The 27,983-nt window shown below is 47.8% G+C and overlaps 2 protein-coding genes and 1 long non-coding RNA gene across 4 annotated transcripts in view; 1 reads left to right on the top strand and 2 right to left on the bottom strand.

Moving 5' to 3' along the window:
- Window positions 1-6,366, top strand: part of SLC35B4 (solute carrier family 35 member B4) — a 25,587-nt gene extending 19,221 nt beyond the window's left edge. Inside the window, exons 8-10 of the mRNA XM_079992982.1 lie at window positions 286-361; window positions 3,234-3,309; window positions 4,637-6,366. Coding sequence (XP_079849108.1) covers window positions 286-361; window positions 3,234-3,309; window positions 4,637-4,877 — 393 coding nt within the window. The 3' untranslated portion in view covers window positions 4,878-6,366. The remainder of the gene's footprint in view (window positions 1-285; window positions 362-3,233; window positions 3,310-4,636) is intronic.
- LOC307225379 lies at window positions 6,142-9,517 on the bottom strand. Its single transcript, XR_013842953.1, has 2 exons — window positions 7,803-9,517; window positions 6,142-7,476 (listed from the first exon to the last, which is right to left on the bottom strand). It is a non-coding gene; the product is annotated as an uncharacterized lncRNA (long non-coding RNA).
- Window positions 9,518-13,795: 4,278 nt separating this feature from the next.
- The window catches only part of LRGUK (leucine rich repeats and guanylate kinase domain containing), a 55,647-nt gene continuing 41,459 nt past the window's right edge, over window positions 13,796-27,983 (bottom strand). Inside the window, exons 16-21 of one of the 2 annotated variants that reach the window (XM_079992371.1) lie at window positions 25,810-25,967; window positions 22,840-22,928; window positions 17,975-18,112; window positions 16,787-16,813; window positions 15,457-15,581; window positions 13,796-14,406 (exon numbers count right to left, since the gene is read on the bottom strand). In XM_079992371.1, the coding sequence (XP_079848497.1) occupies window positions 14,198-14,406; window positions 15,457-15,581; window positions 16,787-16,813; window positions 17,975-18,112; window positions 22,840-22,928; window positions 25,810-25,967 (746 nt within the window). In that variant the 3' untranslated portion in view covers window positions 13,796-14,197. The remainder of the gene's footprint in view (window positions 14,407-15,456; window positions 15,582-16,786; window positions 16,814-17,974; window positions 18,113-22,839; window positions 22,929-25,809; window positions 25,968-27,983) is intronic. The other variant, XM_079992372.1, reaches the window with a different exon arrangement.

Here is a 27,983-nt window from a genome sequence, read left to right on the forward strand (position 1 = left end):
ATCCGCAACCCTGCGGAGAGCTTCCTGAAGCCTGGAGAGCAAGAGGGGTCGGTGCGCACCGACCCCTCTCGCTCTCCAGGCTTCAGCGAAAGCCTGCATTCGCTCCATAGGACGCACACACATTTCCCCTTCATTTTTGGAGGGGAAAAAGTGCGTCCTATATCGCGAAAAATACAGTAAATAGTTTATTTTTTAAAAAGGAAGTGCTGGTTGTTCTGTTAGTGCACAAGTCCTGTCCCTGTTTCCTCTGGGCATCTCTCTCAAGGTCTTCTTTCCTCCCGACAGCACGCCCTCCCCATCCCAGGATTCCTGCTTCTGGCTCCTGACATCTACAGACACGCCCTTCTCTTCAGCCAATCTGGTAAGCTGGGTGCATTTCTCAATATTGCTTCTGGATAGCTTCCTGCTATCGGCCAGGAAACAAATTCAGCTCAGCTGAGTGAAGCCAATGTCCCATCTAGTCCAGAATCCTGCTCTTACATAATCCTGCCCATTATGGGAAAACCGTAAGCAGGGCCTGAGCACAACAGCAGAATCGCCACCCTATCATGCCCAGAAATTTATATTCAGAGCCATACTGCCTCCAATATGGAGTGCAGCTATTGTGGCTGGCTGCCATGGACAGCCTAGCAGCAGTTGCCCATCCTTGCCTCGCTCCGTAAGCTCTCCGGTTACCAGAGATGACGTTCTTGCACTGTGTGACTTACATGGAGAGGAGGACGTGTTGCCTTAGGCCACATTCGCACCTGGCATTCAAAGCATCTTTCGTACCACTTTGTCATGGCTTCTCCCAAAGAATTCTGGGAGCTGTACTGTGGTACCTCGGGTTAAGAACTTAATTTGTCCTGAAGGTCTGTTCTTAACCTGAAACTGTTCTTAACCTGAGGTACCACTTTAGCTAATGGGACCTCACACCGCTGCAGCGCAATTTCTGTTCTCGTCCTTAACCCAAGGTACTATTTCTGGGTTAGCGGAGTCTGTAACCTGAAGCGTCTGTAACCTGAGGTACTATTGTACTTTGTTCAGGGTACTGGGAGCTGTAAGGAGGCCACTGTTCTTCTCCCACCCAACTACCATTCCCCTGTAGTAGAGGAATGTGGCAGTGGCATAGTGTGGGTTGCCAGTGCCCGGGGCTGTGCGAGGGAGGGAAACAGATGGAGTACGCATGCGCACTCAGCTGCCCTAACGGTGTTTGCATCATAGCAACCGCACTGATAAGAAGAGTCATTCTGTTGTCTGGAGAGGTTACTTCCTGGTTTGCATGGAGCCCAGCGACGGAAGCGTGCAGTTGTATTGAGGCAGTGCCAGGTGCTGAAACTTTGCCCCCCTAACAATTTTGCACCCGGGGCAGCCACCCCAGTGTCCCCGCACTCGCTACACCACTGGAATAGGTTGTCTCTGCCTGGCAGGAAGTAGTGTTTTTTTTAGAGAATATGCCTGGAGCTGGGACAACCCTATTTTCTGCCCGCTCCAGTTCAGGTCGTTTTGTCAGCTGCTCAAGGCCAGGCATAGGCAAACTCAGCCCTCCAGATGTTTTGGGACTACCACTCCCATCATCCCTGACCACTGGTCCTGTTAGCTAGGGATGATGGGAGTTGTAGTCCCAAAACATCTGGAGGGCCGAGTTTGCCTATGCCTGCTTAAGGCACAGCAAAAGATGGGAGCGCCATCTTGGAAGCGATGTTCCATTTTTCTCCCTTTTGTCTGTTTGATCCTGGGAGGAATTGATTGTTAAACCACTCTGGGGATAAGGGGTGTGTGGCTCTGCATAATACAACTTCCTGTGCTCACATCAGTCTGGATAATGTGCCTGTTTTTAATCTTAAGATTTTCCTGATGGTGTCATCTGCGCACTGCTGGCTTGCTTGGGCTTAAATAACCAGGGCTCAATTCTGAGCTGCGTCTTTTTCCGTGTCCTCGACATTTGGGCCACGAGTGGCTCAGCCTGGGACAAGTCCAGCAGTGCCTTGGGTGGGATGGGCTTTTCTCGACACCTAGGCAGCCTCACCTGAGACACACCTGTCTGGGCTCTCACCTTCACTGCTGCTTTTAATTTGGGATTGGGATCTGGGTTCAGTTTGCATTTTTTTGGAGTAAAGCATAACAAGTGTTACGAAGGCCACAGGCTCGAGACTGAATGAATCAGATCATCTGTGAGTCCCACATTGTAGGGAGTTGGAAAAAGTGACCCTCCACTATAATTCTGTGATTCTATGAAATCGTGCTTTAACGCATGATACAAATCACCATATAAAAATAATACAAATTTTGAAGAACAGGGGGTTACTGACAACATCATCTGTTAAGAAACAGATTACACACTCCCCTAAGCCAGAAATAGTGCTTCAGGTTAAGAACTTTGCTTCAGGATAGGAACAGAAATCATGCTCCGGCAGCGCGGCAGCAGCAGGAGGCCCCATTAGCTAAAGTGGTGCTTCAGGTTAAGAACAGTTTCAGGTTAAGAACGGACCTCCAGATCGAATTAAGTACTTAACCCGAGGTACCACTGTGTGTGTGTGTGTGTGTATTAGGAGACCCCCTAGTCCCATCCCAGAGTTAAAATCCCCAGAATTCCTTATGAAGAGAGAGTGATTGTTCAACCACGCTGACTATTGTCATTGTGGGAGGTGAGCAAGCATTGCCCGACTTCCACCACTGTAGATTTTCCTACAAATGGCAGGAGATCCATGAAGCTGTGCATTTGCGTGTCTCTCTCAGTCACGGAGTTGCCTTCTGCTGAGTCAGACCTTTGGTGAAACCGAAGCCTGCAGAGAAACGACCAGAGGGTCTCTATGAATTCACAAGACCGGTTCTTTCTAAAGCTGAGATGGGCAGCTGAGAAGAACAATATCCTTCTTGGTCTGTTTTCTGGCTTCTAGGAAACACTTGCTGTGGAATAATAAACTAGATGGGGAACCTTTGGCCCTCCAGGCAAATACTGGACTACAAGTCCCATCATCCCTGACCATTGGCCATGCTGGCTGGGGCTGATGGGAGTTGTGGTCCTACAACATCTGGAGGCTTACAGGCTCTCCGTCTTTGGACAAGATGAATCCTTGGGGGCATCTGCTGCTGGGATGGTTGACGAGATGCGTTCTTGGTCAGATCCAGTTTTAAAATGGTACATTTCAGTGCACCTAAGAGCAACACCTGGAAGGAGACAGGCAGTCTGATGAGCTTGTCCCCCCAAAGCTGGCTATGGACCCCTCACCTTTCTCTTCCTTACTTTGCAGAACCGTTCCAAGTCCCAGTTATTGGGCTCACGTTGCCCATAATGTGGTTCTACCTCATCATGAACATCATAACTCAGTATCCTTTTTGGAACAGGTTCGGCAGGTGACGGGCTTTACCTTCTCTGAGGCTGGTGTGTGGGTTATCTGAATGTTGCATCTCGTCTAGAAAACTAAAGTTTGTTTGTTTGTTGCTTGCCCCTTCCTTAAATGTTTTCAATCCCAGAGTGGGGAGCAAAGTAGTAAAGAAATAAACGGAGGAAAGCAATATACAAAAACAGCAATACCATACAAATGGGACTAATAAGGAATTTAACAGTTCTGTCGTAAGGTCATGCAAAATTGCAGCAATGCATATTAATGCTTCCAAATTAACAGAGTGCAGACCTCAAGATCAGTGGGGCTGCAGATGGATTTGCCGACCTCCCCCATCTCTCCTCTGCTTATCAGGGTGGCGGCAAGTGGGTTTGCCGATCAGAAGGTCGGTGGTTCGAATCCCCGCCACGGGGTGAGCTCCCGTTGCTCTGTCCCAATCTAGCAGTTCGAAAGCACGCCAGTGCAAGTAGATAAATACATACTGCTGCAGTGGGAAGGTAAACAGTGTTTCCGTGCGCTCTGACTTCTGTCAAGGTGTTCCATTGTGCCAGAAGTGGTTTAGTCATGCTGGCCACATGACCCAGAAAGCTGTCTGTGGACAAACGCCAGCTCCCTCGGCCTGAAAGCGAGGTGAGCGCCGCAACCCCGCAGTCGCCTTTGACTGGACTTAACTGTCCAGGGGTCCTTTACTTTTTTAGCTTTTTACAGACCATGTACAGTAATACCTCCGCCGTGGCGACCATCCATTTGGCGAATGTCGGCAGCAAACCCTTTACTTCCAGGTTTGCCGCTTGCACATGTGCAGAAGCACTAAATCGCGCTTCACACATACGGAGAAACACAAACCGCTCCACGCACGTGCGCAGAGCAGCACTTTGTCGAGCATCCCTATCATCGAGCATCTGGGGTTCTGGAACGGATCCTGGACTCAAAACAAGGTACCAACCCAAAAATGCTCAACCTAAAGCAACTTTAACCCGAGGAATGACTGTATGTTGTCTTTGCAATTCTGACAACTTTGGGAGCATTCAAGATAACCGTTATTACCAAAGAACTATCCATGTCTATAGGGGAGGATGTGTCTGTGCCCTTTCGTGCAGCCAACAAACTCTCGTTTCCAGTCCAAAGAAGAATCCCTTCACCAAAGGCCACATCCTCACCAAAATATATCTATTTCCCCCTTTTATTTAAATACGTGGCTGTGCCTATGCAGCCCTTTTATTTGCTCGCTGGCTTCAAAGCTCGTATCCCTTTCCCCAAAGTCCTTTGTTTCTTCTCTTTCGTCCTCCCCATCTTAACTCCTCCCTCAGATATGTTTGCATACGGGGCGTCTTTATCCTGACCACAGAGTGCACCTCCCTGACGGTCACACTGGTGGTGACCCTGAGGAAGTTCATCAGCCTCATCTTCTCCATCCTGTACTTCAGGAACCCCTTCACTGCCTGGCACTGGATCGGCACCCTCTTTGTCTTCGTGGGGACTTTGATGTACACGGAAGTGTGGAACAATCTGGGGCCTCTGCAGAAGAAACAGGAGGAGAAGCAGGAGTGACGGCCGATGTCCCCGCCTGGGAAAGCGGATGTCTTCTCCACTGAACCACGGAGAACCACGGTTTTCAGTTGTGTTTACTCTATATGGTGCCGAGCAACAGAAGATTCCCTTCTCATGGAAGCGAGGGGTTGATTTTTGTAATACAAAAATAACTGGTTTTGGCTATGCCAAGCGGATGAATGAATTCCCTGGAATGGGGAAATCCCCTTTTATTTTATTTTATTTTATCTGGCTGCTGAGGTAACAAACTGAGCTTGGGTGAGGTGAGGCCTGCCACCATTCTACTTGAGATGGGCTTGTGTGTTTTGGTGCCAGCTGCATGTCTGACGAGACACCGTGCGATTCACACAAAGCGCAAATTCTGGGTTGAGAGGCCTCCCTTCGTCTTGTAGCCCCGGTAGCCACCATGAAACGCCCAAACAGCAAAGAGGAAGGAAGGCCAAATGGTCACATCCCAGAGATTTAACACGGGGAAGTCACTACGAGGTGACTTTCAATACCCGTGTGTGATTCTTTGTTTGGAACTGAGCTTCACGGAGTGCGGAGTGGCATTCCACATGCCAGTTCAAGCTCTCAATTTGAGGCTCACACCCATGGCGGTGGATAACCTCTCTTGCAGCAAGATAATGCCCAGAGGGAGATTTTTGGCAGACCAGCTCCAAGTTTGACGGTGAGACTCCCATACTAGCTGGGTGGCTTCTCATGGTGGACTGCAGCCACAGCAGCGCTCCAAATTGGGGCAAGGCCACAGCAAGCCACCATTAACATTTCCCACAGTGCCTCTGACATAGCATCTCTCTGGGGCATTGTGGGAAATAAAACTGGAAGCTCCCAGAGCCAGCTGCTTTTTTAAAGAAGGGTTCAAGGCATGCTTCGGAGGTTATCCCTGCCAGAGTTCTGGGACCTGTCTGACTGCCCCCTTGTATTGCTGCTTTCTGCTCTGCCAACGCTGGCCCTGCCTTTCTCCTCAGTAAACAAGTGGCACATAGGCTTGGCTCACATGGAACAACAAACCATGGTTTGCCATTGTGTGAAAGAGCCTTGTTCGCCTGCCTCCTCTCAGTGCACTCCAGTTGCCTCCCGTGCTTCCTCTTAATGTGGCAAATGGATTGCACATCAGAAATTTGAAACCACAATCTTGCTGGTTTCCTGTTCTGGTTTTCAGGCAAACTCATGACAAAGCGGGGGGGGGGGGGGAGGCCACCCACAAAACAAATCTGCTTGAAAAACTATTTTATACAAAGTTCTTTCTTTTTCTTTGTAAAAACATTTTTTTTGCAAAACAGCTTGATGATTTTGTTTCTTATTTATTAGCCCCAGACTTTGGAAATGCATTGTACTTCGCTGTCTCATTTCCTATGCATCTTGTTTGCTATATTTGTATATTCCCTTGCCTGAAGGGGAAGGTTTTGTTTTGAAACATGTCGGGCCTGGAATAAATATTATTTCAAGCACCTGACGTTTTGCTGCAGCTCCCCTGCATTATTTTTTTTTTTAAATGAAGCAGGAAGAAAATCTTAGCCCATGTGGGAAAGAGGGAATATACAAGCCTGGAGTTTCATTCATGCAGCGCCAAACCATGGTTTACCCAAACGCTTGCCAGGACAAGTTTGCCTTGCAGGGTAAGTGGACACCATAAAGTTTTGAACAACTGGGCCCTACTCAGGGGAGCAGCCAGAGATGTGTGATAAGCTTGAAATGTGGGGAAACACACATTTACTGCCATTTAAAAAATGGTTTTTAAAAATAAATGGTTATCCAGCTTGTTTTAACAAGCAAAGATGGCAGCAGGAAGGGGCTAGCACAGGAGTGGGGAACCTGCCGGACCACCAGATGTTGCCAGACTACAGCCCTGGCTGGGACAGAACATCTGGAAAGCTGCAATATTAGCCCTCCCTGGGTTAGTCAGAACATCGCCTCAAAACTACATTTCTCAGAACCCTTTGTAACAGTTTGCAGTATGAATGTGCTTAGAAGACTGATCTTGGGCAAAAGCAAGGCTGTGGAGGCCCAATCCAGTGTTAGAGTAGCAGTTCACATCCATACCATGCATCTAGAACAAACTTGCGCCACTTGGAGAGTCATGGCTTCCCTCAAGGAAACTTGGGAACTGTGGTTTGTTATGGTGCTGGGAGTTGTTAGGGATGCCCCCCCCCCCAGTCATAGCTGTCAATGTTTCCCATTGTTTAAGGGAAATTCCCTTATTCCAAATAGGACTCCTCACAAGAAAAGGGAAAAGTTGACAGCTATGCCCCCAGTCCTCTACAATTCCCAGAGTTCCCTGGGAAGTGGGGATGGGTTTTGTTAAGCCACTTTGGGAATCCTGGTTTTCTGAGGGGAATACGGGCCTCCTTGCAACTCTCTGCGCCCTTAAACTACAGTTCCCAGGATTCTGGCCGAGGGGTAGGGCAGCCATGACTGTTCAAAGTGGTATGATACTGCTTTAAAGGTCGGAGCGGATGTGGCCTTACTCCCCATATCTCCCAATGGGAGCGGGGCGGGCCCTCCCCACAAGAAGGAGGCCTGGCCTTCGAGGAGGCGGCCAGAACCAGGTCTACTAACTTGGTTTGATGGGCCTGATCCCGTGTTAAAGTAGCAGCTACAGTGGTGCCTCGCAAGACGAAATTAATCCGTTCCATGAGGCTCTTCGTATAGCGGTTTTTTCGTCTTGCGAAGCAAGCCCATTGACAGCTTAGCGGATTAGCGGTTTAGCGGCTTTTAGCGGATCAGCTGATAAGCGGCTTAGGGCTTAGGAAAAGGGGGGGGAAAGGGAAAAAACCCCGCAGGAACTTGCAAGACATTTTCGTCTTGCGAAGCAAGCCCATAGGGAAATTCGTTTTGCGAAGCGCCTCCAAAACGGAAAACCCTTTCGTCTAGCGGGTTTTCCGTCTTGCGAGGCGTTCGTCTTGCGGGGCACCACTGTACTTCCCAGGTGCTTTTGTTTGTTTGTTTGTCCACTCGAAGTTTGAAGCCCTGCCAGTATTGAGGCTCAGGCCTGGAGGGACAGGAATGCTAATGGGAAGCCTTTGCAGTTAAAAAAGAAACTTAAATTATATTCTAAAAGCAGCTATTGTTGACAGAAACATTTAGTGCGACGGCATTCACCTGTCGCGTTAAGCTGTGAAGCTTCTCCCTCTGTTACAGGCCGTCCCCCTCAGACAATTATGTGAAGCGAACGGGAACTTGAATTGCTCAGAGTTTTAAATGTCTGGGTTGTGCCTCGACCTGATCCATCCTTCTGCACTGGTCCTCTTCGAGGTGTTTTTTTATTTTTCTGTGTTAAGCTTCTCTCCTCCCAGGTAACATCCTCACCAAGTGTGTGCATATTTATCGGTAAACGTATTTGCAAGTCAGTTTGAACACTGTCTTTTAGATAAGAGCAATCACTTTTCCATGCTTGGTGCATCAAATGCTTAGTCACCTATTTGCATTTTGCTTCCCACGTGCCACGGAGCCCTGTGCGTTTTCTTGCATGCTGTACTATGCGCATCCTGTGTCTCTGGCATCCTGGTGTGCCAGGTGTGCAGCAGCTCCTGTGCATTTTTGGACCCAGGGCTCGTTGGAAATCCGTACATGGATGTGGGGATTGCTTCAGTTCTCAAAAGATGCATCTCGCCGCTGGAATAGCCTCCTGTGATCGCAGGAGAGGAATGTGGGACTCACTTTGGGCACCTGCAATGCCCTCTTTTGCTCACCCCACACAAGGGCTGATGTGTTGGCAGCTTCAAAATGAAAACGGGATCACCTGACCTTTGGGGCGCCAGCTGTCGCCGTCACCAGCAGGTGCACAGGTGAGTGCCCCCAGGTAGCCTCTCAATTTAGGAACTGCCTAACAAGGACAAAGGGTATGTCTCTTTATCATTATCATTATTATTTTGCTAGAGGTTCCTCTCCCCCAGTGGAATTAGGATTTTAGAAGTTTCTTTAGCGAGTTCTACCTCTGCCTCATGTAAATCTCATTGTGGAGGGGCTGGGTGAAGGACTTGGAGGTTAATAGATTGGAGGGTGAACACACACCCCCCCAGTGTTTTCGGCAAGAAACAAGCTTTACTAGACATTTGAGAATGTTATCGGTGACTTAGGGACAGGGGTGGCGCTGTGGATAAAACCTTAGCGCCTAGGACTTGCCGATCGCATGGTCGGCGGTTCGAATCCCTGTGGCGGGGTGAGCTCCCGCCATTCGGTCCCAGCTCCTGCCCACCTAGCAGTTCAAAAGCACCCTTAAGTGCAAGTAGATAAATAGGTACCGCTTTATAGCGGGAAGGTAAACGGCGTTTCCGTGTGCTGCTCTGGTGCCGGCTCGCCGGAGCAGCGTCGTCACGCTGGCCATGTGACCCGGAAGTGTCTGCGGACAGCGCTGGCTCCCGGCCTCTAGAGTGAGATGAGCGCACAACCCTAGAGTCTGTCAAGACTGGCCCGTACGGGCAGGGGTACCTTTACCTTTACCTATCGGTGACTTGGACGAATGTGTGTACAGAGGAAACCTAGGGGAGATATCAGCTCCCTGCTTGCTTACTGGAAATGGGGATAACTTGTAGGGTTAAACGAAGAATGTTTTTTTTTATGATGATGACTTCCTTTAGTTTATTTTGTGTACCTCCTGCCCCTCCTACCCCCAAATAAATTTTACCTGGATATGTTTGAGGACTCCTCTAGACTTGTTTATTGTGCATTCGTCCAGATTTGCTGGTGCAATGTTTTAGTGGAGGTTGGACTATATTCAGTCTCGATTGAGCACTCATCCAGATTTGGTTATGGGGTGTTTATTCATCTTTCTATCTCAATTGTTTATTCTTCTCTTCTCAGTGTGTTTTGTCATCACTTTTCCAGCTGCAAAAAGTCCACTTCCTTTTAAAAATTGAATTTATTGCGCTAGAGGCCTCGCCTTCAGCTGTGGGTACGGACTCACAGGCGGTGGCCCACAGCCGGGTCGCAACAGGAGCACTATTGCCCTGCAAATATATAGTAAAAGATTAAGAAATTGGTCCCCAAATGCATTTTCGGTTAAAGGTAGGTCCTGGGTCTGAAAAGATTGAAGTTACCTGTGTTATAGTGGCAGAGTGCTTGAATACACATTAATTGCTCAAACCTACATTTCTCAACAAGCCCCCTTAAACCGCTCCTGCAAAATACTGACAGTCTGCAGGAGCCTTGAAACTGGCTTTAAATGAAGACATGAGTTGGGTTTCATCTTGAAGGTATGTACCCCTTCCCACACTCTGCTTGACCCGCAAACAATTTAAGGCAGAGCTTTCCAAATTGTGTGTCACGACACGCTAGTGTGTCGGCTGCACTGTGTAGGGCTGCATCTACACAGCTATAAAAAAACACTCTGAAAGTACTCTGGGGGAAAAAAACGTTTTAAAGCTCACAATGGAAAATTTCAGATCTACACTGCCACCTGGTGTCACAATATTATAACGCATTTATAACATTTTTATTATTTAGCTGAGTCCTAGGTGTGTCTCACAAATTCTCCCTGCTCTCCTCCCGGGGCTGGAAAGGGGTTAGTTTAACCAATATGAAAAGTTTGGAAAGCTCTGATTTAAGGTATGTCTTTAAACTAGCAAGAGTCTCACCAAATAAAGGGGATGGGGAAATGACTAAAAATCTGGGTTGTAGTTCACTAGGGTGGGTGTGGGGCGGCCATCCCCATCTGTTTCCCTTTCCTGCACTTGGCTGGAGTTTTTGGGGTATGTGGGGTGTGGCTGCCCTTCTTTCTATTGGCCTGGAAAATGTGCATCTTACCAGATTGCCCAGTATCCGTAGAACCGCAGAACATTCAGTATCTGCGCATGGCATCCTATAATACATGATTGCAACTTTTGATATTTGGGAGTGGATATGTGATATTTTGACGGGATGTGGGTGGCGCTGTGGGTTAAACCACAGAGCCTAGGGCTTGCCGATCAGAAGGTTGGCGGTTCGAATCCCCACAACGGGGTGAGCTCCCGATGCTTGGTCTCTGCTCCTGCCAACCTAGCAGTTCAAAAGCACGTCAAAGTGCAAGTAGATAAATAGGTACCGCTCTGGCGGTAAGGTAAATGACATTTCCGTGCACTGCTCTGGTTCGCCAGAAGTGGCTTATGCTGGCCACATGACCCGGAAGCTGTACGCCAGCTCCCTCAGCCAGTAAAGCGAGACGAGCGCTGCAACCCCAGAGTCGGTCACAACTGGACCTAACGGTCAGGGGTCCCTTTACCTTTACCTTTATGTGGTATTTAGTCAGATGGTGTTTGATCATGGAATACAGCTGCGTTTAGTATTTGACCACTTAATATGGTCCATTTTTTAAAAAATGCTTGCCAAACTGAAAGAGACCCACCATCACAAGAATGCCAAATTTTGGAAGTCAGAATTTCACTTTTAAATTCTGGAGCAGCAAAGCTTGAAAGGTGGGTGATTTTTCATTTTTGCAAAGATCAAATGCAGCTCTAAGGCACATTCTGTTGTGCAAGTTGAGAATGGTGTAGTATAATTTCCGAGTCCCCCTCTCTCTGCTGGACTGTTTATAAGGTCCCTTTAATTCCTTTTGTAGCATCTTATTTGCCCTGTTCAGTGGGCTTGAGAAAAGAGGTGGGGGCTGCTGGAAGATAGATCTTCAAGTTCCTTTGGCTGTCTAGTTGAATCCTCATTGCTTTCAAAGTGCAAGATAGATGCTTTTGTCACCCAAATTAGACGGAATGGCAAGGGGCTCTTTGGGGTGCTGTAAAGATGTCTTTGTAAATCACCATACACACTTTGGGCAAGTTTCCTGGCTGCTCTCCCCTTTACAGTAAGCATAAATCGCCTGCTATGGAAACCAGGATAAGGCAAAGGGGGGGGGGGGCAAATCCCTGTTAAAAAGAGAATTCAGGTGGAAAGGGAAATTAGTTTTCTGGCTCATGTGAGGGATATTGAGTTTTTTCTTGGCTGTTGGCCTGGTCTCCAATACACTGAAACAAAGAACTTTAAGTGGCATTTGATGGTATTCTAATCAGCAAGCTTTGACGCTGGATTTATTTGGCTTTTGACTAGAGCAGAGTTTGGAAACGGAGGAGTTATAATTCAGTTGTAAAAAGCGTGCACTTTATCCGAGGCTGATTCCTGGGTGACTCGGCTGACAGGGCTGGGAAAGACCTCTTTGCTCCCGAGATCCTCAGAGACTGCAGCAGTCAGAGTAGACAATACTGAATATATAGACTAGGGTTTCCCAGACTTGGTTCTCCGGCTGTTTTTGGACTACAACTCCCATCATCCCTAGCTAGCAGTACCAGTGGTCCAGGATGATGGGAGTTGTAGTTCAAAAACAGCTGGAAACCCAAGCTTCAGGGATACTTAACTTGCAGAACTGGGATATTTTAGGGCATTCCCACTAATCTCTACTATCATAAAGCTTTGTGGGTCTTCAACTGTGGGTCTTGCAAATACTGGTTAGATCAGCCTTTCTCAACCTGTGGGTCCCCAGATGTTGTTGAACTACAACTCCCATCACCCCTAGCTAGCGAGGCCAGAGCTCAGGGATGATGGGAGTTGTGGTCCAACAACATCTGGGGCCCCACAGGTTGAGAACCACTGGGTTAGATGAACATGTGCATTTAGTGTACAAGATGTGGGGGATGGCTATATTCCCCTCCCCCCCCAAAAAGAAACAACCTCCTAGAATATTAATTCCTGAAACACCATTCTAGTAAATGAGATGAGAATTTGATTCATTGGCCAAATCATGGGAATGTTAATTTTAAAACTGATGGATGCGCAAGTTGCAGTGTTCAGGAAGCTCCCGAGAATTGGCTGTGAGAGCTCTGGTCTGTTTTAATGAAGTTGAACCCTCATTACCTATTAGCTGAGCGGCTGTGGTGTCAATGGTCGCCACAGCCAATACTGGGGATTGAACGGCTTAGGAGAGGTGCTGCAGTGTAGGAAAGCAAGAGGACGGCAATAACCACTGTGCTACGTAAAGGGTTGTGTGTTGTTGTTTTTTGCAGACCATCACTTGCTGGCTGTAAAGCCGTTAATGGCCAGCACAAGCAAAAAAATTGTGAAGGAATCAGAACCTACTATGATCACAAACAAATTAGCACATTTCTTTTTAATGCGATACAACAAAGCTCATGTGTTGTCTTGTTGCAGAACTTCTGTGCCAGTCTGACCCATACCTCTCTACCAGATAGATTTGTGAAGTGAGCTTTTTATAGCAAAACAGTTAAATTTGCATCAGCGTTTTTTCCCAAGGTTTCAGATGCCAGCTGGCACAAGGCTCAGCGGTGTTGAATCATGCCTACAATGAGAATGAGGTGCAGAGCAGGTGCAGATGTCTCTTTTTTTTAAGCTCTCCAGTTTGCTGGGTGCTTTCCATTTCACACATCCGAAAGCAACCTGCTTGGCTAATGGCTCCCAGCTGGTTCATCTATAACTCTTTTTCTTGGTTGCTGGAGATTTATGTCTCCTTCTCAGCTGCTGGGAGATGAAGCTGGTCTTTCAGAGGGTTAAAGACATGTCTCCAGTGCTTTGGGTGCTTAGGCTAAGTGGTGATTTATTTTCTGTGGGGTGTTTCAATTGCTGCCGTTTCAAAGAGAATGTCCCAAACAGAATGATCAAAAGATTGCATTTTTATTTGGATGCTAAAATGGTCTTCCTTCTTCCGAGGTAAATGGGACCACTTTTTATATTACATGCCTCTTAGAGTCTACTTCCCATTATTGTACACAGCTAAGCCATTTTGACCTAACCTTTCCACTTGGGTCCGAAGGATCCCATCACAATTTTCAAATAGCTGCCATTTGAATATGGAGTGTTTTTAGGACTATCACTCACCTAAAGCAATCTCAGATGATTCTGCGTCAGTGTTTTAACTGAGGAATAAATTAACTAAACTGACGTATTTCAAGGCCTACCAACTGTAAACAACGCTTGTTTGAAATAACGCAGTAGACACGTTGGCTATTCAGATCTTTTATAGTGAAAAGAGAAGCTACTTTTGTTCCTTGGGCGCGTGGGGAAAAATAAGAGCTCTGATATGCATCATAATCAGCTGAACCATCCGTCACCTCCATAAAGCCTGCGATTTAGAAATATCTACCAAAACTAAAACACCCTGTCAAATGGCTGACCATAGGGGGGACTTGGATATTCCAAGACGTACATATAAATGGCGAGGAATAGCCCACCGACTGCCCTCCGAATGGCTCCCATGTCACCCAAAACAAGCATCCTGTTATGAGTGGCTTGTTGCCGGCAAGAGGCTTTCAAGCGAGCTGCAGGCAGATCTCAGCGAAGAGGAGCACTTGGAAGCGAAGGAGTCTTTTCCCGGAAAGGGCTGGGGGTGGAGGGGACAACGGCTACGACGAAGGCTTTGGGTTAGACAACAGAGAAGAAGAGGGTTGCCCTTCCGCTGCTGCAGGTTTGTTTCTTTTCCTTCCGGACGGAATGGGAGGGAGTACTGGCTTGGTGTTGGAACCTGGACGGTCTACGAGTTGGCGAACGGCGGGAGGAGGAGTCTTGGGCTTGGGCGCTTTCTTCTCTTTGGACTCGGGAGAAAGGGTCACCTCTGCAAGAAAGGAAAATGGCATTCGTCAGCAGTTCCGGTGAGTAGGAAGCAGCTGCCGTTAGAACAGGAGTGGCGGCTGTGGGGTTAAGACTCCAGCTGCCATCAGCCCCAGCCAGGGAAAGATGGGAGGAGAGTCCTGGTTCTAGCAGACGCCCAACAGAGAGAACCTTAACAAAGCACCCTGTTCAAGAAGAACCGCTTCACAAAGGGTCTTCCCGCTTGTGCAGCGCCTAACTGCCGCGTCATGAAATATGCTCGTTCTTTGTCATGGGTGAATTGGGGTTCGTGTGTCAGCATTTCTGATGCACAGGGTTGGGGCTGACGTCATTCACAATAAGCAGACACTTCTCTGCCACCTAATGCTAATGCTGGATATTGGGGCTGGTCTGCCAACTCCTTTGCAGAAGTTCACAAGCACAGCGCAGCAGGGATTATTTCCCTTCCCTGCCATTTGCCCCTTCTCTTTTTTGCATCACTATAGCTTTGAGTCAGGGACATACTATGCAAAACCGCTCTGAAGGTTCAGGACTTGCTCCAGGGAATCGTACCAATAGCTGGTCTCTTTAGAGCAGCGGTGGGGAACCTCAAGCCTGGGGGCCAAATGCAGCCTTTTGGGGTCTCCACCTGGCCCTTGGAACACCTCTCTAAGCTATGCCTCTTCTTCTGCCACAACCCTTTCCCCACTGTCCTTGAGTGCCTTTACATGGCTGGAATGTGCTCTGAACTGTGGCAATACCTCTGGAGATGTGTGTGCATTGGGGAGGGGCAGTGGGCTAGAAACTGTGTGGCATGCAACCCACACCGAAGCAATTTAAGGCCTGCTTTTGAGCTCCACAAAGTTGCCCTTTTGAGAATGTGTCCTTCCGATTAAAAAAAGGCTCCCCAGCCCTGCTTTAGAGCATAAAAACAGCAGAGGGGGTTCTGTGTCTGGATCACAGGTAGGTGAAACCGGCCCCCATGGGCTGTAAATGGGCTGTTTCCGTCTTGGCCCAGCAGAGCTCATGGCCAAAGCTTTTCCTTCACTCCCACCTTTTCTGCCTTCCTGCTCACCATCCATCTCCTTGGCTGACGGAACCGGGGCAGCGGGCGGCAGCTGAGAAGCCGTGCTTCTAGATGAAAGTGCTCCCGGGGAAAGGCTGAGCGAATATCTTGGTGTGCCGTGTGCCTCTTTGGGGCTGGGAAAGGAAAGTTTGGTTCTCGTGAACAAAAAAGCAAGCAAGCAAGCAAGCAAGCAGAAGAAAACCAATACGTACTGTACTTTGCAACTCGGGCGACTTGCAGAATCTTGGAACAACACCCAAGTCTGCCTGAGATGTTTCACCCCTCCGACTTAGCAGTGCCACATGAGTGCCAGGGTGTGCTCAGATAGTCTGTGCCAACCTAGTGCCTCTCCAGATGCAACTCCCATCAGGCCCAACAAAGCACGTGGTTGCGGGGTTGATGGGAGTTGTAGTCCAAAACAGCCGGAAGGCGCCAGGCACTCCATACTTAGATCAGCTGTGCATAATCTCCCACCAGCTGGGGAGCAGAGCAAGGGGATCCTACTGTGGACTCCTTGGTTCACTTCTGCTTCACTGGCACCCCCAGATCTATTACCAGGGTGAGTGCCGAGGTTTCTTCTGCAGTCGAGCTGATGCCAGATGTAGAACTGCAAGCCTTGGTAAAGTCAAATGAGCAAGTGCCATAGGCAGGGATACCTCAAAGCCAGTCCCTCCTTCCCACCATCACCCAGTTCACTGCCTGGAGCTCCTTCTTCCTTCCTGCATTTCCCATCATACTGAGCCAATGGAGATGGGTGAATCTTGCAATTTCGGTTTCTCTCAGGTTCTTAACATTTAGTTGTAAGCTCAGCTCTCCAGGAATCCACACCAGTTTCCATTTTTTAAAAGATCAGAATTCTAGTGTTAATTTCTCCTAATGCACATGTTTGTGTATGACATTTTGCCTAACAAGCACATTTTTGCAAAGCAACGTTCCCTAACGTAGCACTTATTTTTGCATATTTTCACTAATGTAATGCAAATTTTGAAACATGGCCGTGTTTCGACTTGTGTATTGCTTTGGAAAGTTTGAATGAGGTGTGCTCTTCAATGCAGTCTAAATCCATTTCCCTCCCCATCCCTAGTACATGTACTGTGCAGAAGCAATGCAGCACCCATACGACGCCACACCCCTTTGCTCTCTGCATCGGGAACACCAGGCTTGGAATTATGACCCTTTGCTTTAGAAAATGCTGGAGGTTCCAAGATTGGGGGGGGGGGGAGAGACCCACAATTCCCCAGGCAAGCCGCTCAGGCATGATAAAAATAGTTCACAAAACAACAACATCACACCTCTATTAACAAGCTTCGCATCTTGGCATGCTTTCGCACAAACTTACCAGGACTGATTTTTTGTTTTATTTGCTCTTCAGTCCCAAGCAATGGAAGCATGAAATTGAAAACGAAGGGTGGATATATTGATTAGGAAAGGGGTGCAGGCTACTGCTGGGCTGACTCCCCAAGGGCCCCCCCCCCACTCATCCTGCTAATATGCTTTGGACTGGCAGCTTGCAGGGGGCTCGGTGGTGCCTGGCTGGCCAGGAGGCAGAACTGGAGAGTCCACTCTTTTGACCCAGCATGGCTCTCCCTGCGTTCTCAAATGGGATGAGCCACCCTCTCTCCCGCGCCAATCAAAACTCACATGCAAAGTAGAAGACAGGAAAGCTGAATATTCTGCATCCCTTTGGCCAGCTGTTGCACCACCTTAGGGTACAGATTTTCACTTGGTGGAACACAAGTTCACAACACAGCAGTTGGGGTGCGTGCGCACACACAGACACTATGAATGAATGTGAGTGCATGCGCACACAGCAGCCTGCTTCCTTGCAAGCTTGGCTCACAGTTGATTTCTCACAAACACAATTAAGGGTGCTAAGTGCAGGCGCTTGCAGAGTTAAAACACCTTAACGTGAGGAAATGGAAAGGAAGGAAGGTTTTGTTTCCCTGGATACAAACGAATGCAGGAAACCTCCCGCATGACGCAGGTTTCAGCTGGCTTCAAGATCTTTACAGCTGGCAAATTTAAACTGAGTAAAGAGGAGCCACAAGGCAGAATGGGCCAGGGAAAGGAGCGGTCATGGAGATGTGGGGATCATCGGGGATTTCCCTGGGCACCCTTCCTGCCCTTAAGGCTAGTAGTAGCTTCAGACAAGCCTTGAGAGGCCTTCCAGCCCTTCCAGGTGCCGTTACATTAGCCTTGGTAGGTTACATCATGCATTTATATTCAATTACAACTCAAGTCATGGGCTGCATCAGATGAAACAGGATACTGTCTGTGACAGCTCATTCCACACTAAGCCAGTTTGGTTTCTGTGCCAAAGCCTTTTTTTTTATTTTTTGCTGCTCCAGACTGGCTGGGCTGCTCCTCTGAAAGGGGTTTCCACAGGGAAGAAATCAGTCCCTGATGAAGCCGGAGGAGCCATTAGGATCCAGGCATGCACTCCAGGCAAGGTTCTATGGCAGAACCTGCCAGATGGGGAACCTGCCCATCTCGCCCCTTGTCAAAGAACACTTTTGCCCTTACCCACCTTCGGTCTGGGCTAGCAGGTGGGACACCACGCTCTGAGCTGCTGTCTTTTCTGGGTGACAACCTGGAAACCTGAGATGGGGGTTCCAAAAACCGAGCATGTGATAAGGCAACTGCTGCGGAGGTGCCGTCAAAATAGCTGGAATGACACATAAGGAAGTATATGAGGACTTCTCTCTGGTATATGCATCGGAGAGAAAGTCAAGATTCGTTCCCTTCTTTCCAGTGTGATGACCCCTTAGCATAACATCCCAATTCACATTGTCAACCTGGGCCTCTCTTCCCTATGTTGTTCCAATGGTGTTGAATGATATGGCTCTCAGGGTCTCCTACAACCCAGTGATTTTGTAGGTGTTATATTGGATTCTGCAGGGGGGAAAGACCGCTAAAGAGATCAAATAGTCTGGACACGTTTAGCCTGACTACTACTACTACTACTAATAATAATAATAATTTATTATTTATACCCCGCCCATCTGGCTGAGTTTCCCCAGCCACTCTGGGCGGCTTCCAGTTGAGTGCTAAAAACAATACAGCATTAAATATTAAAAACTTCCCTAAACAGGGCTGCCTTCAGAATGTCTTTTAAAGATGATAGCTACTTATTTCCTTCACATCTGAAGGGAGGGCGTTCCACAGGGCGGGCGCCACTACTGAGAAGGCCCTCTGTCTGGTTTCCCTTTTGTTGGGAGAACAGAGCATTGGGGTTTACTAGATAATTTCATTTTCTGCAGTGGGTGGAGGGGGCCTATGGAGGAGCTGCAGTGTGGCATCCTCAGGACTTATCATGGGTGCTCTATGCCTCTCCAAGCTTTTCTGCAAGAGCAGTTTTCATCATTCCTATCAGTTGGGTAGCACGGCCATCTTCTTTCCAAACAGTGATTTTTCTGAACCCTTACATAGGGCTCGTCCACATGGAAGGTAGCCCATCTAGGAGAAGGAAGCCTCTGCTGCCTTGCGGGACATCCTCGGGAGAAGAAAAGGCTAAGGAGCAAACCCTACACAAATCTGGAGTCGAATCCCTAAGACGGTTGGATGGTGCCTTGTACATCTCCTTCTGGCAACTGCTGCAGCCAAGCTGGTGCCAAACACCTCTCTCCGCCTTCCTTTAGACCACAACAGCAAGGCAAAGCAGGGGGTCTTGTCTGGAAGGCCCAGGACCTCCAGACATACTGCCCAGGCTAGCGCCCCAGGGGGGTCACTTTGGTGCTGCTAATGCAGCAGTTTGACTTCACCCTTAGAGGCGCACTCCATTGTCTTTTGAGACAGACAGATGCCAACAACATCATGAATGGGGAATCTGTGACCCTCTGAATGCCGCTGGATTCCTCCTCCTTGATTACTGGTGATGTTGGCTGGGGCTGATGGGAGTCCAGCATCATCCAGGGGGGCTCAGCTTCCCCATCACTGCCCTGCATGGAGGCAAAACATTACAGGGCCATGTTGGTGACACAAACATCCGTCCAGAGGATGGATTTTAAATGTAAGAATATAAGAATACAAGCCCATTGGATCAGGCTAGTGGCCCATTGTCAGGGAACTGCCATCGGAGCCAGAGGGAGAGGGAGGGCTCCAGAGGGATTACTGAGTGCGTCCCAGGAGGGAGAGAAGCAGCCCATCTTTTGGGGAGGGAAATTAGCGTAGCACCAGTGGAGAAGGGGGGCAGATGGGGGAATCGGCGAGGTGGCTCCATGACTCCTCACCGGAGACCAGAGGGGAGAGCACGGGTCCTCCGCTGCCCACACCCTCCCTGCGCAGAAGGCTTCCACGCAGGGAGAGTAGGCGGAGACTAGGCGTCAAAGAGCTTCTTTGCTGGAAGAAGTTCAAGAAATGCCCACTGACGGATTCTGCCAGCGATTGAGACAGCCACGGGTGAGTGGCTGTCCGGACAGAAAGGGTTCACCCAGGTAACTCAGCCAGGTGTGGCGATGACTTACGCACGAGCAACCCCTAGAACCATTACACCCATCAAAGAGGCCAACCAGATGCTTGTGGGAAGCATCTTTCCATAGGAGAAAGAAATAATTACTAGCAAATACATTAAGCTGACAAATAATGCTATTTCTATGGACAGTTTGAATAGTGCTATAGGCACTGTTATAGATATATATATAAAGAAGGCTGATCGCCGAAGAATTGATTCTTTTGAATTATGGTGCTGGAGGAGACTCTTGAGAGTCCCATGGACTGCAAGAAGATCAAACGTATCCATTCTTAAGGAAATCAGCCCTGAGTGCTCCATGGAAGGACAGATCCTGAAGCTGAGGCTCCAATACTTTGGCCACCTCATGAGAAGAGAAGACTCCCTGGAAAAGACCCTGATGTTGGGAAAGATGGAGGGCACAAGGAGAAGGGGACGGCAGAGGACGAGATGGTGGGACAGTGTTCTCGAAGCTACGAACATGAGCCTGACCAAACTGCGGGAGGCAGTGGAAGACAGGAGTGCCTGGCGTGCTCTGGTCCAGGGGGTCACGAAGAGTCGGACACGACTAAACGACTAAACAACAACAACAACATCATAGGCACGTCAATAATTTACTATTCCAATTGCCCCAAAGATGCCTTGGCTCAAATTATTTTAACTAAATTGCGTCAAACTGAGTTCCCTGCTTTGAAAAGGCACACTGGGGCCATGTTGTTGTAGTTGTAGTTGGGGTATTTGCTTATATCCCACCCTTCTCTACGGCAGCTTAGAATACAAGCGAATGCTACGGTGTGCTCAGATTATATTAGCGACATGACTGAGCAGGTATGCAAGGACACCTGTACTCACACCTGGAAAACACTGTCCCTTGCTCATGCCTGGAGCTAGAGGATTTCCAAAGGAGAAAAGGATATGGGGGAGAATGCAGAGCTCCACTGGCACCGCACACAGAACAGATTCGCAGAAACCCCTGTGCTCTTTTCTTTAGCAGGCAGATTATTTCAAGGCGGTCACAAGGGAGATGAATAGCTGTTTATCCAAAGACAACAGTTTGTGCTTCTCCATGGTGCTAGGCAAGCTGGTAGGGCTGCGTGGCTGTCCATAGGGAATGCTTTGCCGCTGCTGCAGTCACTCATACGAATGTACAAAGAGCCTTGGTCGATCAGGCCAAAGTTTCCCCCCAGCTCAGAGTCCGGCTTACAGTAACCAGCCAGGTGTCTCCAGGAAGCCCACAAGCGGGAATGGATGCAAAGGCAATCGCCCTCTGCTGCTGCTGCTCCCTAACAACTGATGCTTCTCTGAACATAGGAGATTCCAGGTAGTTGTCACAGCCTATGTCCATTATTGACTCCATCAACCACCTGTGAATTTGACCAGTCCCCCTTTAAAGCCAGCTGGTATTACTTAGTATTACTGACCCCCAACGTTCACAAAGAGTGCTCCAATCAACCAAAGTCTCAGGGAAAACAAATTCAAAGCAAGAGCAGCTTTTCTGAATGAGAGAGCTCATCCAAAGCTGGCTGTATTTCGTGCCTGCTAGGTTTTGCACCAAAAGGAAGCTGAATTTGGCAACAGGTGTAAGTCAGGTTAACGGCACAGAAGGGCAAAGATGCTTTGCTGCTGGGGCAGAGCAGCACATAGCGCCCCATGGCCATCATCACGGTAAAGTGTACAGTACCAGGGCAGCTAAGTTATTTGGGCATCTGAAAATCCCAGAAGTGCATCTCTCCCTACCTAGCAATGAGAACCTAAATAGCGGCTACCTCACTCTGCCTAATGGTTGAGGTGTCCCTCTCCTGCAGCACTTCCTGGAGTTGGTTCCTCCCCACTCCCCCAGCACAAAGCCAGGAATGGATGGCTGAGTCAGTTTTGGTTTCTCTGTTTCCTATTTTGCCAGTCTTAAGGAGTGTCTCCACCCCCATCGTTCTACCCGGACACTGAGGTCCAGCTCTGAGGGCCTTCTGGCGGTTCCCTCACTGCGAGAAGCCAAGTTACAGGAACCAGGCAGAGGGTATAAATAATAAATTATTATTATTATTATTATTATTATTATTATTATTATTACTATTATTACTATTATTACTATTACTATTATTATTTTGCCAGTCCTAAATTCAGTTCTCCACATTCCTGTGGCAATTTGTGATTTTTTTAAAAAAAATATTATTCATGAAAACTTGTCAGCAGTTTAGTGCAAATTTCTTTCAACACACCCATTTTTAGTTGTCGTTTTCTCTAATATACAGATTTTGGCAAGCAGTTCCCCATAATATGTGTGTGTGTGTGTTAGCTTCACTAATATATGTATTTTTGTACATATTGTTTTACTGGAGAACGGCATTGCAGAATTCGGATAAGTGCACATTTTGAAGGGAGGCTGTGTGTTGGTTCACCTATTGCATTTGGAAAGTGCAGATCAGATAGTTTCTCATGAAAATGAAAATGAATTTGTCCTCCATCCCTCCTGATGTAGCCCTCTTCCCAAGCAAGAAATGTAAAAATGAGAAAACAGACCGACGAGGGCGACTCCTCTGCATTAGAATCCAACAGAGAGAGTGGTTGGGGCAACCCAATCATATGGGTGGGGTACAAATTAATTGTTGTTGTTGTTAATATAATTGCTATTATTGATAATTGTTGTTGTTGCTATTTCTGAAATCAAATCCCATCACAAGTTTTGTCCTTCATGTGTTCTGAAACATATCTGGAAAACAAGCAGTTTGTTGCCTGCAAAAATCTCGGAGGGATCAAGACTTCAGCACCTCCGACGAAAGTGGTCGGGAACTCATAGTGCAGAGCGTGGCTTGGGGTGTGTGGCTGCCAAGCTCCCCAGTCAATGAGCATAAATACTTCACTTCCTGGTTTCTTAGAGCTCTGGGATCACGGAAGAAGCCTCCTTCCCAATTCAGCTCATTGCAGCCCCTTCACATGCCTTTCCTTACCTCTGAAACAGCTGGCTATAGGAACTCACAGCCTTCCCTGTCAGTCCCTGCTTGGCTGCCTGCTGCCGCCTCTGAAGAGAAGCCTCCTCCTGAAAAAGAAGAAGAAGAAGAGTTTGGATTTGATATCCTGCCTTTCACTCCCTTTAAGGAGTCTCAAAGCGGCTAACATTCTCCTTTCCCTTCCTCCCCCACAACAAACAGTCTGTGAGGTGAGTGGGGCTGAGAGACTTCAGAGAAGTGTGACTGGCCCAAGGTCACCCAGCAGCTGCATGTGGAGGAGCAGGGAAGCGAACCCAGTTCACCAGATTACGAGACTACCGCTCTCAACCACTACACCACAAGAAGCACAACCAACTTAGAATTGTACAATTGTAGAGGTACCTCCAAGGGTTATCTAGTCCAACCCCCTGCCGTGCAGGAATCACAGGTAACTTGTTAGAATAAAACTTTGGAGGGGCTGTGAAACAGCAGAGAAGCCCCTCTCTGCCTAAAACCAGAGAGAGAGAGCAAGGAGGCAAGACCTGTTTCTGGGTGAGAGGGGGCTCACACAAAATCAATCCTTGAACACAGAAACCTAGGTTATCAGAGAGATGGCTAACCAGCAGCCCTGCTCTCTAACACCTAATTTTCTGTGTGGAGGGATTTATTTATTTATTGAATACAGTGGTGCCTCGCAAGACGAAATTAATCCGTTCCGCGAGTCTCTTCGTCTAGCGGTTTTTTCGTCTTGCGAAGCAAGCCCATTGACGGCTTAGCGGATTAGCGCTATTAGCGGCTTTTAGCGGCTTATCGGCTTATCGGCTAAGCAGATAAGCGGCGTAGCGGCTTAGAAAAAGGGGGGGGGAGGAAAAAAACCCCGCAGGAACTCGCAAGACATTTTCGTCTTGCGAAGCAAGCCCATAGGAAATTCGTTTTGCGAAGCACCTCCAAAACTGAAAACCCTTTCGTCTAGCGGGTTTTCCGTCTTGCGAGGTGTTCGTCTTGCGGGGCACCACTGTATTTAGTTATTTAAAAAATATTTCTAGGCTGTCATTTTTGGCAGTGCTAATCACAATGTTTGATTGCTTAATGTTTGATGCTGTTGTTGCTCTGAGGACCCTCTGGTCCTCTCACTGTGAGAAGTGAAGTTGCAGGGAACCAGGCACAGGGCCTTCTTGGTAGTTGTGCCCTCCCTGTGGAACACCCTCCCATCAGATGCCAAGGAGATAAACAAGCACACAAATTTTAGAAGAGATCTGAAGGCAGCCCTGTATCGGGAAGTTTTTATGACCTACTGTTGTTTTAATTTGTTGGAAGCCGCCCAGAGCGGATGGGGTAACCTGGTCAGATTGGCAGCGTATCAATCATAAATTATTATTATAATTATTATGTTCAAGGCATGGGTAAGGGGTGGAGGGCAGTTGCCCTCCCTATCCCTACCTCCCGCCAGAGAAACGAAAGCCTTTTGCTAATTGGTGGGTAACGGATCGGTTTCCGGCTTCTCTTCTCCATCTGGAACTCGAACCCCAGAAAACCAGGGAACAAATCTTCTTAGCAATAAGGCATGGTGATAATAATTCCATAGCTGCCATGCTTGCTGAGCTCAGATTCAGCATTATTACATACCATCATTCTAGAACCTCAGTGTGTGTGTTTGTGTGTGTGTTTTTAAAAAAACAGCTTCCATTGGATTTCCATCTCCTTCCGGCTGTGATACGGGGAGGATTAGTTGCATAGGAATATATAGGAAGCTGGCAAATAATGGGTCATTTATCCTTGTAGCTCAACACTGACTACTCTGGTGGGCTGTGGCTCTCTAAGTCCGAGACAGAGTTGATGTTTTTTACCATCACTTTTTTTACTTGATCCTTTTAACTAGAGGGGGGAAGACTGAATGTCAGCGGATTCAGGGCAGATAGCAGGCGTGGTACTCCTTCGCACTGTGTGTAGTTAAAGCCACGTGCACAAAAAACATTAAACCACATATTGAAATATTAAAATACAGGAAGGGAATTTTAAAGGGGAAAACTGAGGCAGAGTTAAAATTCATTTTTAAAATAAATTTTTATTCATTTTTTATAATTTGACACCATTCAATTCACTTTCGATATAATAATTCCTTACATTTTGGCTTCCCATCCTTATGTCCGGGATGTTCCTGTTGTATTCCTTAATCTGCTGCCATAGCTACCATTTATTTTCTATTGTATTATAACTTATATTACAATCATTTATTTATTCTCCTTCCCTTGTCTCTTATTCAAATCCTGCTCACGATTTCGTTTGGCTATAGTTTTTTCTCTCTCAAATAGGACAGATATAAAATTCTAATATAGTGAGATCTAAAGGTCTGGGAGCGGACCTTTAGGCCTTTTAAAAGACACCTGAGCATCATCAGTGTTGGCACTTGCCAAAGCTCAGGGAGAATTTAGAGATGCAGCAGAAAAGTCCCTCTCTCCTGTGGCTGCTGATTGCCACTTCCATGGGCTGCAACACAAGCAGAATCAGCTGCTTGTAATGATCATGTAGGGAACCCTTGGTGTAAGAAAGACTTTGGATATGATTAATCATAAGGGATGCGGGTGGCGCTGTGGGTTAAACCACTTGCCAATCAGAAGGTCAGCAGTTCGAATCCCCGCAATGACGGGGTGAGCTCCCATTGCCCGGTCCCTGCTCCTGCCAACCTAGCAGTTTGAAAGCACATCAAAGTGCAAGTAGATAGATAGGTACCGCTCCGGCGGGAAGGTAAACGGCGTTGCCGTGTGCTGCTCTGGTTCGCCAGAAGTGGCTTAATCATGCTGACCACATGACCCGGAAGCTGTACGCCGGCTCCCTCGGCCAATAAAGCGAGATGAGCGCCGCAACCCCAGAGTCGGTCACGACTGGACCTAATGGTCAGGGGTCCCTTTACCTTTACCTTTAATCATAGTCTCTCTCTCTCTCTCTCTCTCTCTCACACACACACACACACACACACACACACACACTTACCACTGGTGTTTTCTCTGCTGAAAGTCTGGCCGATATGACGGCAGAGTAATTTTTGGCCGATGAGTCCAAAAACTCACTGGGGGTGGGCGATGGCGCTACCCCATCAGTTCCTTTGACGGAGGCTGTTTTCGGAGGCACTGTGAGCATCTCGTTTGGAACTGAGAAAGAGAAGGGCAGCTCACTTAGCCCAGCAAACGAAATCAGCAGAAAGGCCAGCGGGAATTAAGGAGTTCTGGGACTTGCCATTCTTGAGAAAGCACGTCACCGAAGACGACACCCACCTCCGGGCCTGTCAGCCTGTTCTAGAATCCCCCTGCAGCAGGGAAGGTGGGGGTCTGTGGCCCTTCAGTTGCTACGGGACTGCGGGGCCCATCAGCCACTGCAGCCAGGGTTGATGGGAGTTGTAGTCCAGCGACACCTGGAGGGTCCCAGGGCCCCCACCTAAACTAGACAACATTTCTCTCTCTCTCTCTCCTTCCCTCCAAGAAATTGAGAAGGGATGCTGAGCCCAGGGTTAAGAACGTTGCTTGCTCCGTTCTAAAATGGCTAATGAAGTTCAGCGTAGAATGCAGAATCTGGACACTGGAAGTAGGTTTTCATAAACACCCTCAAGGTTTATCTACTGGGTTTTCCCCCTCATGGGAATGGGTTTTAAGCTTAGCTCAGGCCTTCTTGACTTCCTGGGCCCCAGAAAGCTCTCCGTGGGCCCACAAGGTTTTCGGCGAAAGCCCTATTAAAAAGACCAGGGACTGTGAATAAATGTGTGAATGGGCCTTGCGCAGGAAAATGGCATTTCTGAACATCATTTAGGATTGTTGTTCCAGACACAAAATATGTTTTGGGCTGGAGCTGGCCAAGGGGAACAATTATAGCACCTCCATCACTCTGCTTGAATGCCACTTCCACCCACAGCTGCCTCTTTGCTCTCTGTCCATTAGCAAAAGCTCACGGATGTCTGTTCATTAGAAGAAGAAGATTTTTAATAGCTTCCCATTATATCAAACATCCAATCTCCCCCTATTACGATCTTACTGCAAATGTTCATACTAAAGAGTCAACCTTGAGGCAAGATTTCGCCCCCTCCTTCCTAAACAAACAAACAAACAGTTTCCCCTCAACCATAAGGAAAGAGCAATCTCTCCCCCAAAATAGGATCATTACTTTAATTCGGAACACCTACAAATGAAACTCTAAATGAATTTAATGGAGCGTAGTAAATTTCAAAGTTACTTTTATGGATGGTGGAATTGCCCAAACTCAGCGCTCATAATGAAGTTGCTGTGGCTGACGAAGAAATGCAAATTGACAGGACGGCAAAGACATTAGAGGCCATTAAGAGCTCCTGCAAGGAATATCAGATGGTTTATGGCACAGCATAAAATGATAAGGGGGAGGAGGGCTCCTTTTTAACTCCTCTGCCCTCCTTAATCATTGCAGCCACCAAGGAGGAAAGAAAGAAAGAAAGAAAGAAAGAAAGAAAGAAAGAAAGAAAGAAAGAAAGAAAGAAAGCCTTTCACGTTTTGTGAACTTTTGGCTCACATGCCCAAAGGCCTCTGTTGAAGGTGACTTTCTGCTGAGCACTTGGCAGGTTAAATTAAAAGAGGTGGCAGAACAGCTTTCAATCGGATGTGTGGGGGTCAGGGAGCCAGCAGGTTCATGATTACAAGCATTGAGACAAGGATAGCAGGGGCATATGACAGCTATTCAGAGAGGCCAAGTGCCACAGGGCAAAACACATGCAGCAAAGACAGGTTGGAGACATACTCCTCATGTACAGGTGTTTTGATGCTGATGCCGGGAGTCTATGAGCCAAAATGGGCAAGCTGGAATGCTTGGTCTCAGAACAAGCTATAGCAAGCCTAATGGAAACCTGGTGGGATGGAGAGAACAAATTGATACAAATTCTGTAGGAAGGACCAGGTCTAGGTGGTGTCCATCTGTATGTCAAAGAGGATCTGGAGTCTAGTAAGATAAAAATCCTCAAGAGGCAGACTCCTCCACAGAGTGGTTGTGGGTGGGGATCTCAGGTGAGAAGAACAATTTAGTGCTGAACAAAATGCATTCTGAGATGGAGAATGAGATCAAACAGGCATTGGACGAGAAAAGTGCTCTAGAAATGGGTGAGCTCAATTTTGCGCAAATGGACTTGATACACAAGCACCCAGAAGAGAGGT

Source organism: Podarcis cretensis (genome assembly GCF_951804945.1).
Source record: "Podarcis cretensis genome assembly, chromosome: 10".
Classification (NCBI taxonomy): Eukaryota; Metazoa; Chordata; class Lepidosauria; order Squamata; family Lacertidae; genus Podarcis; species Podarcis cretensis.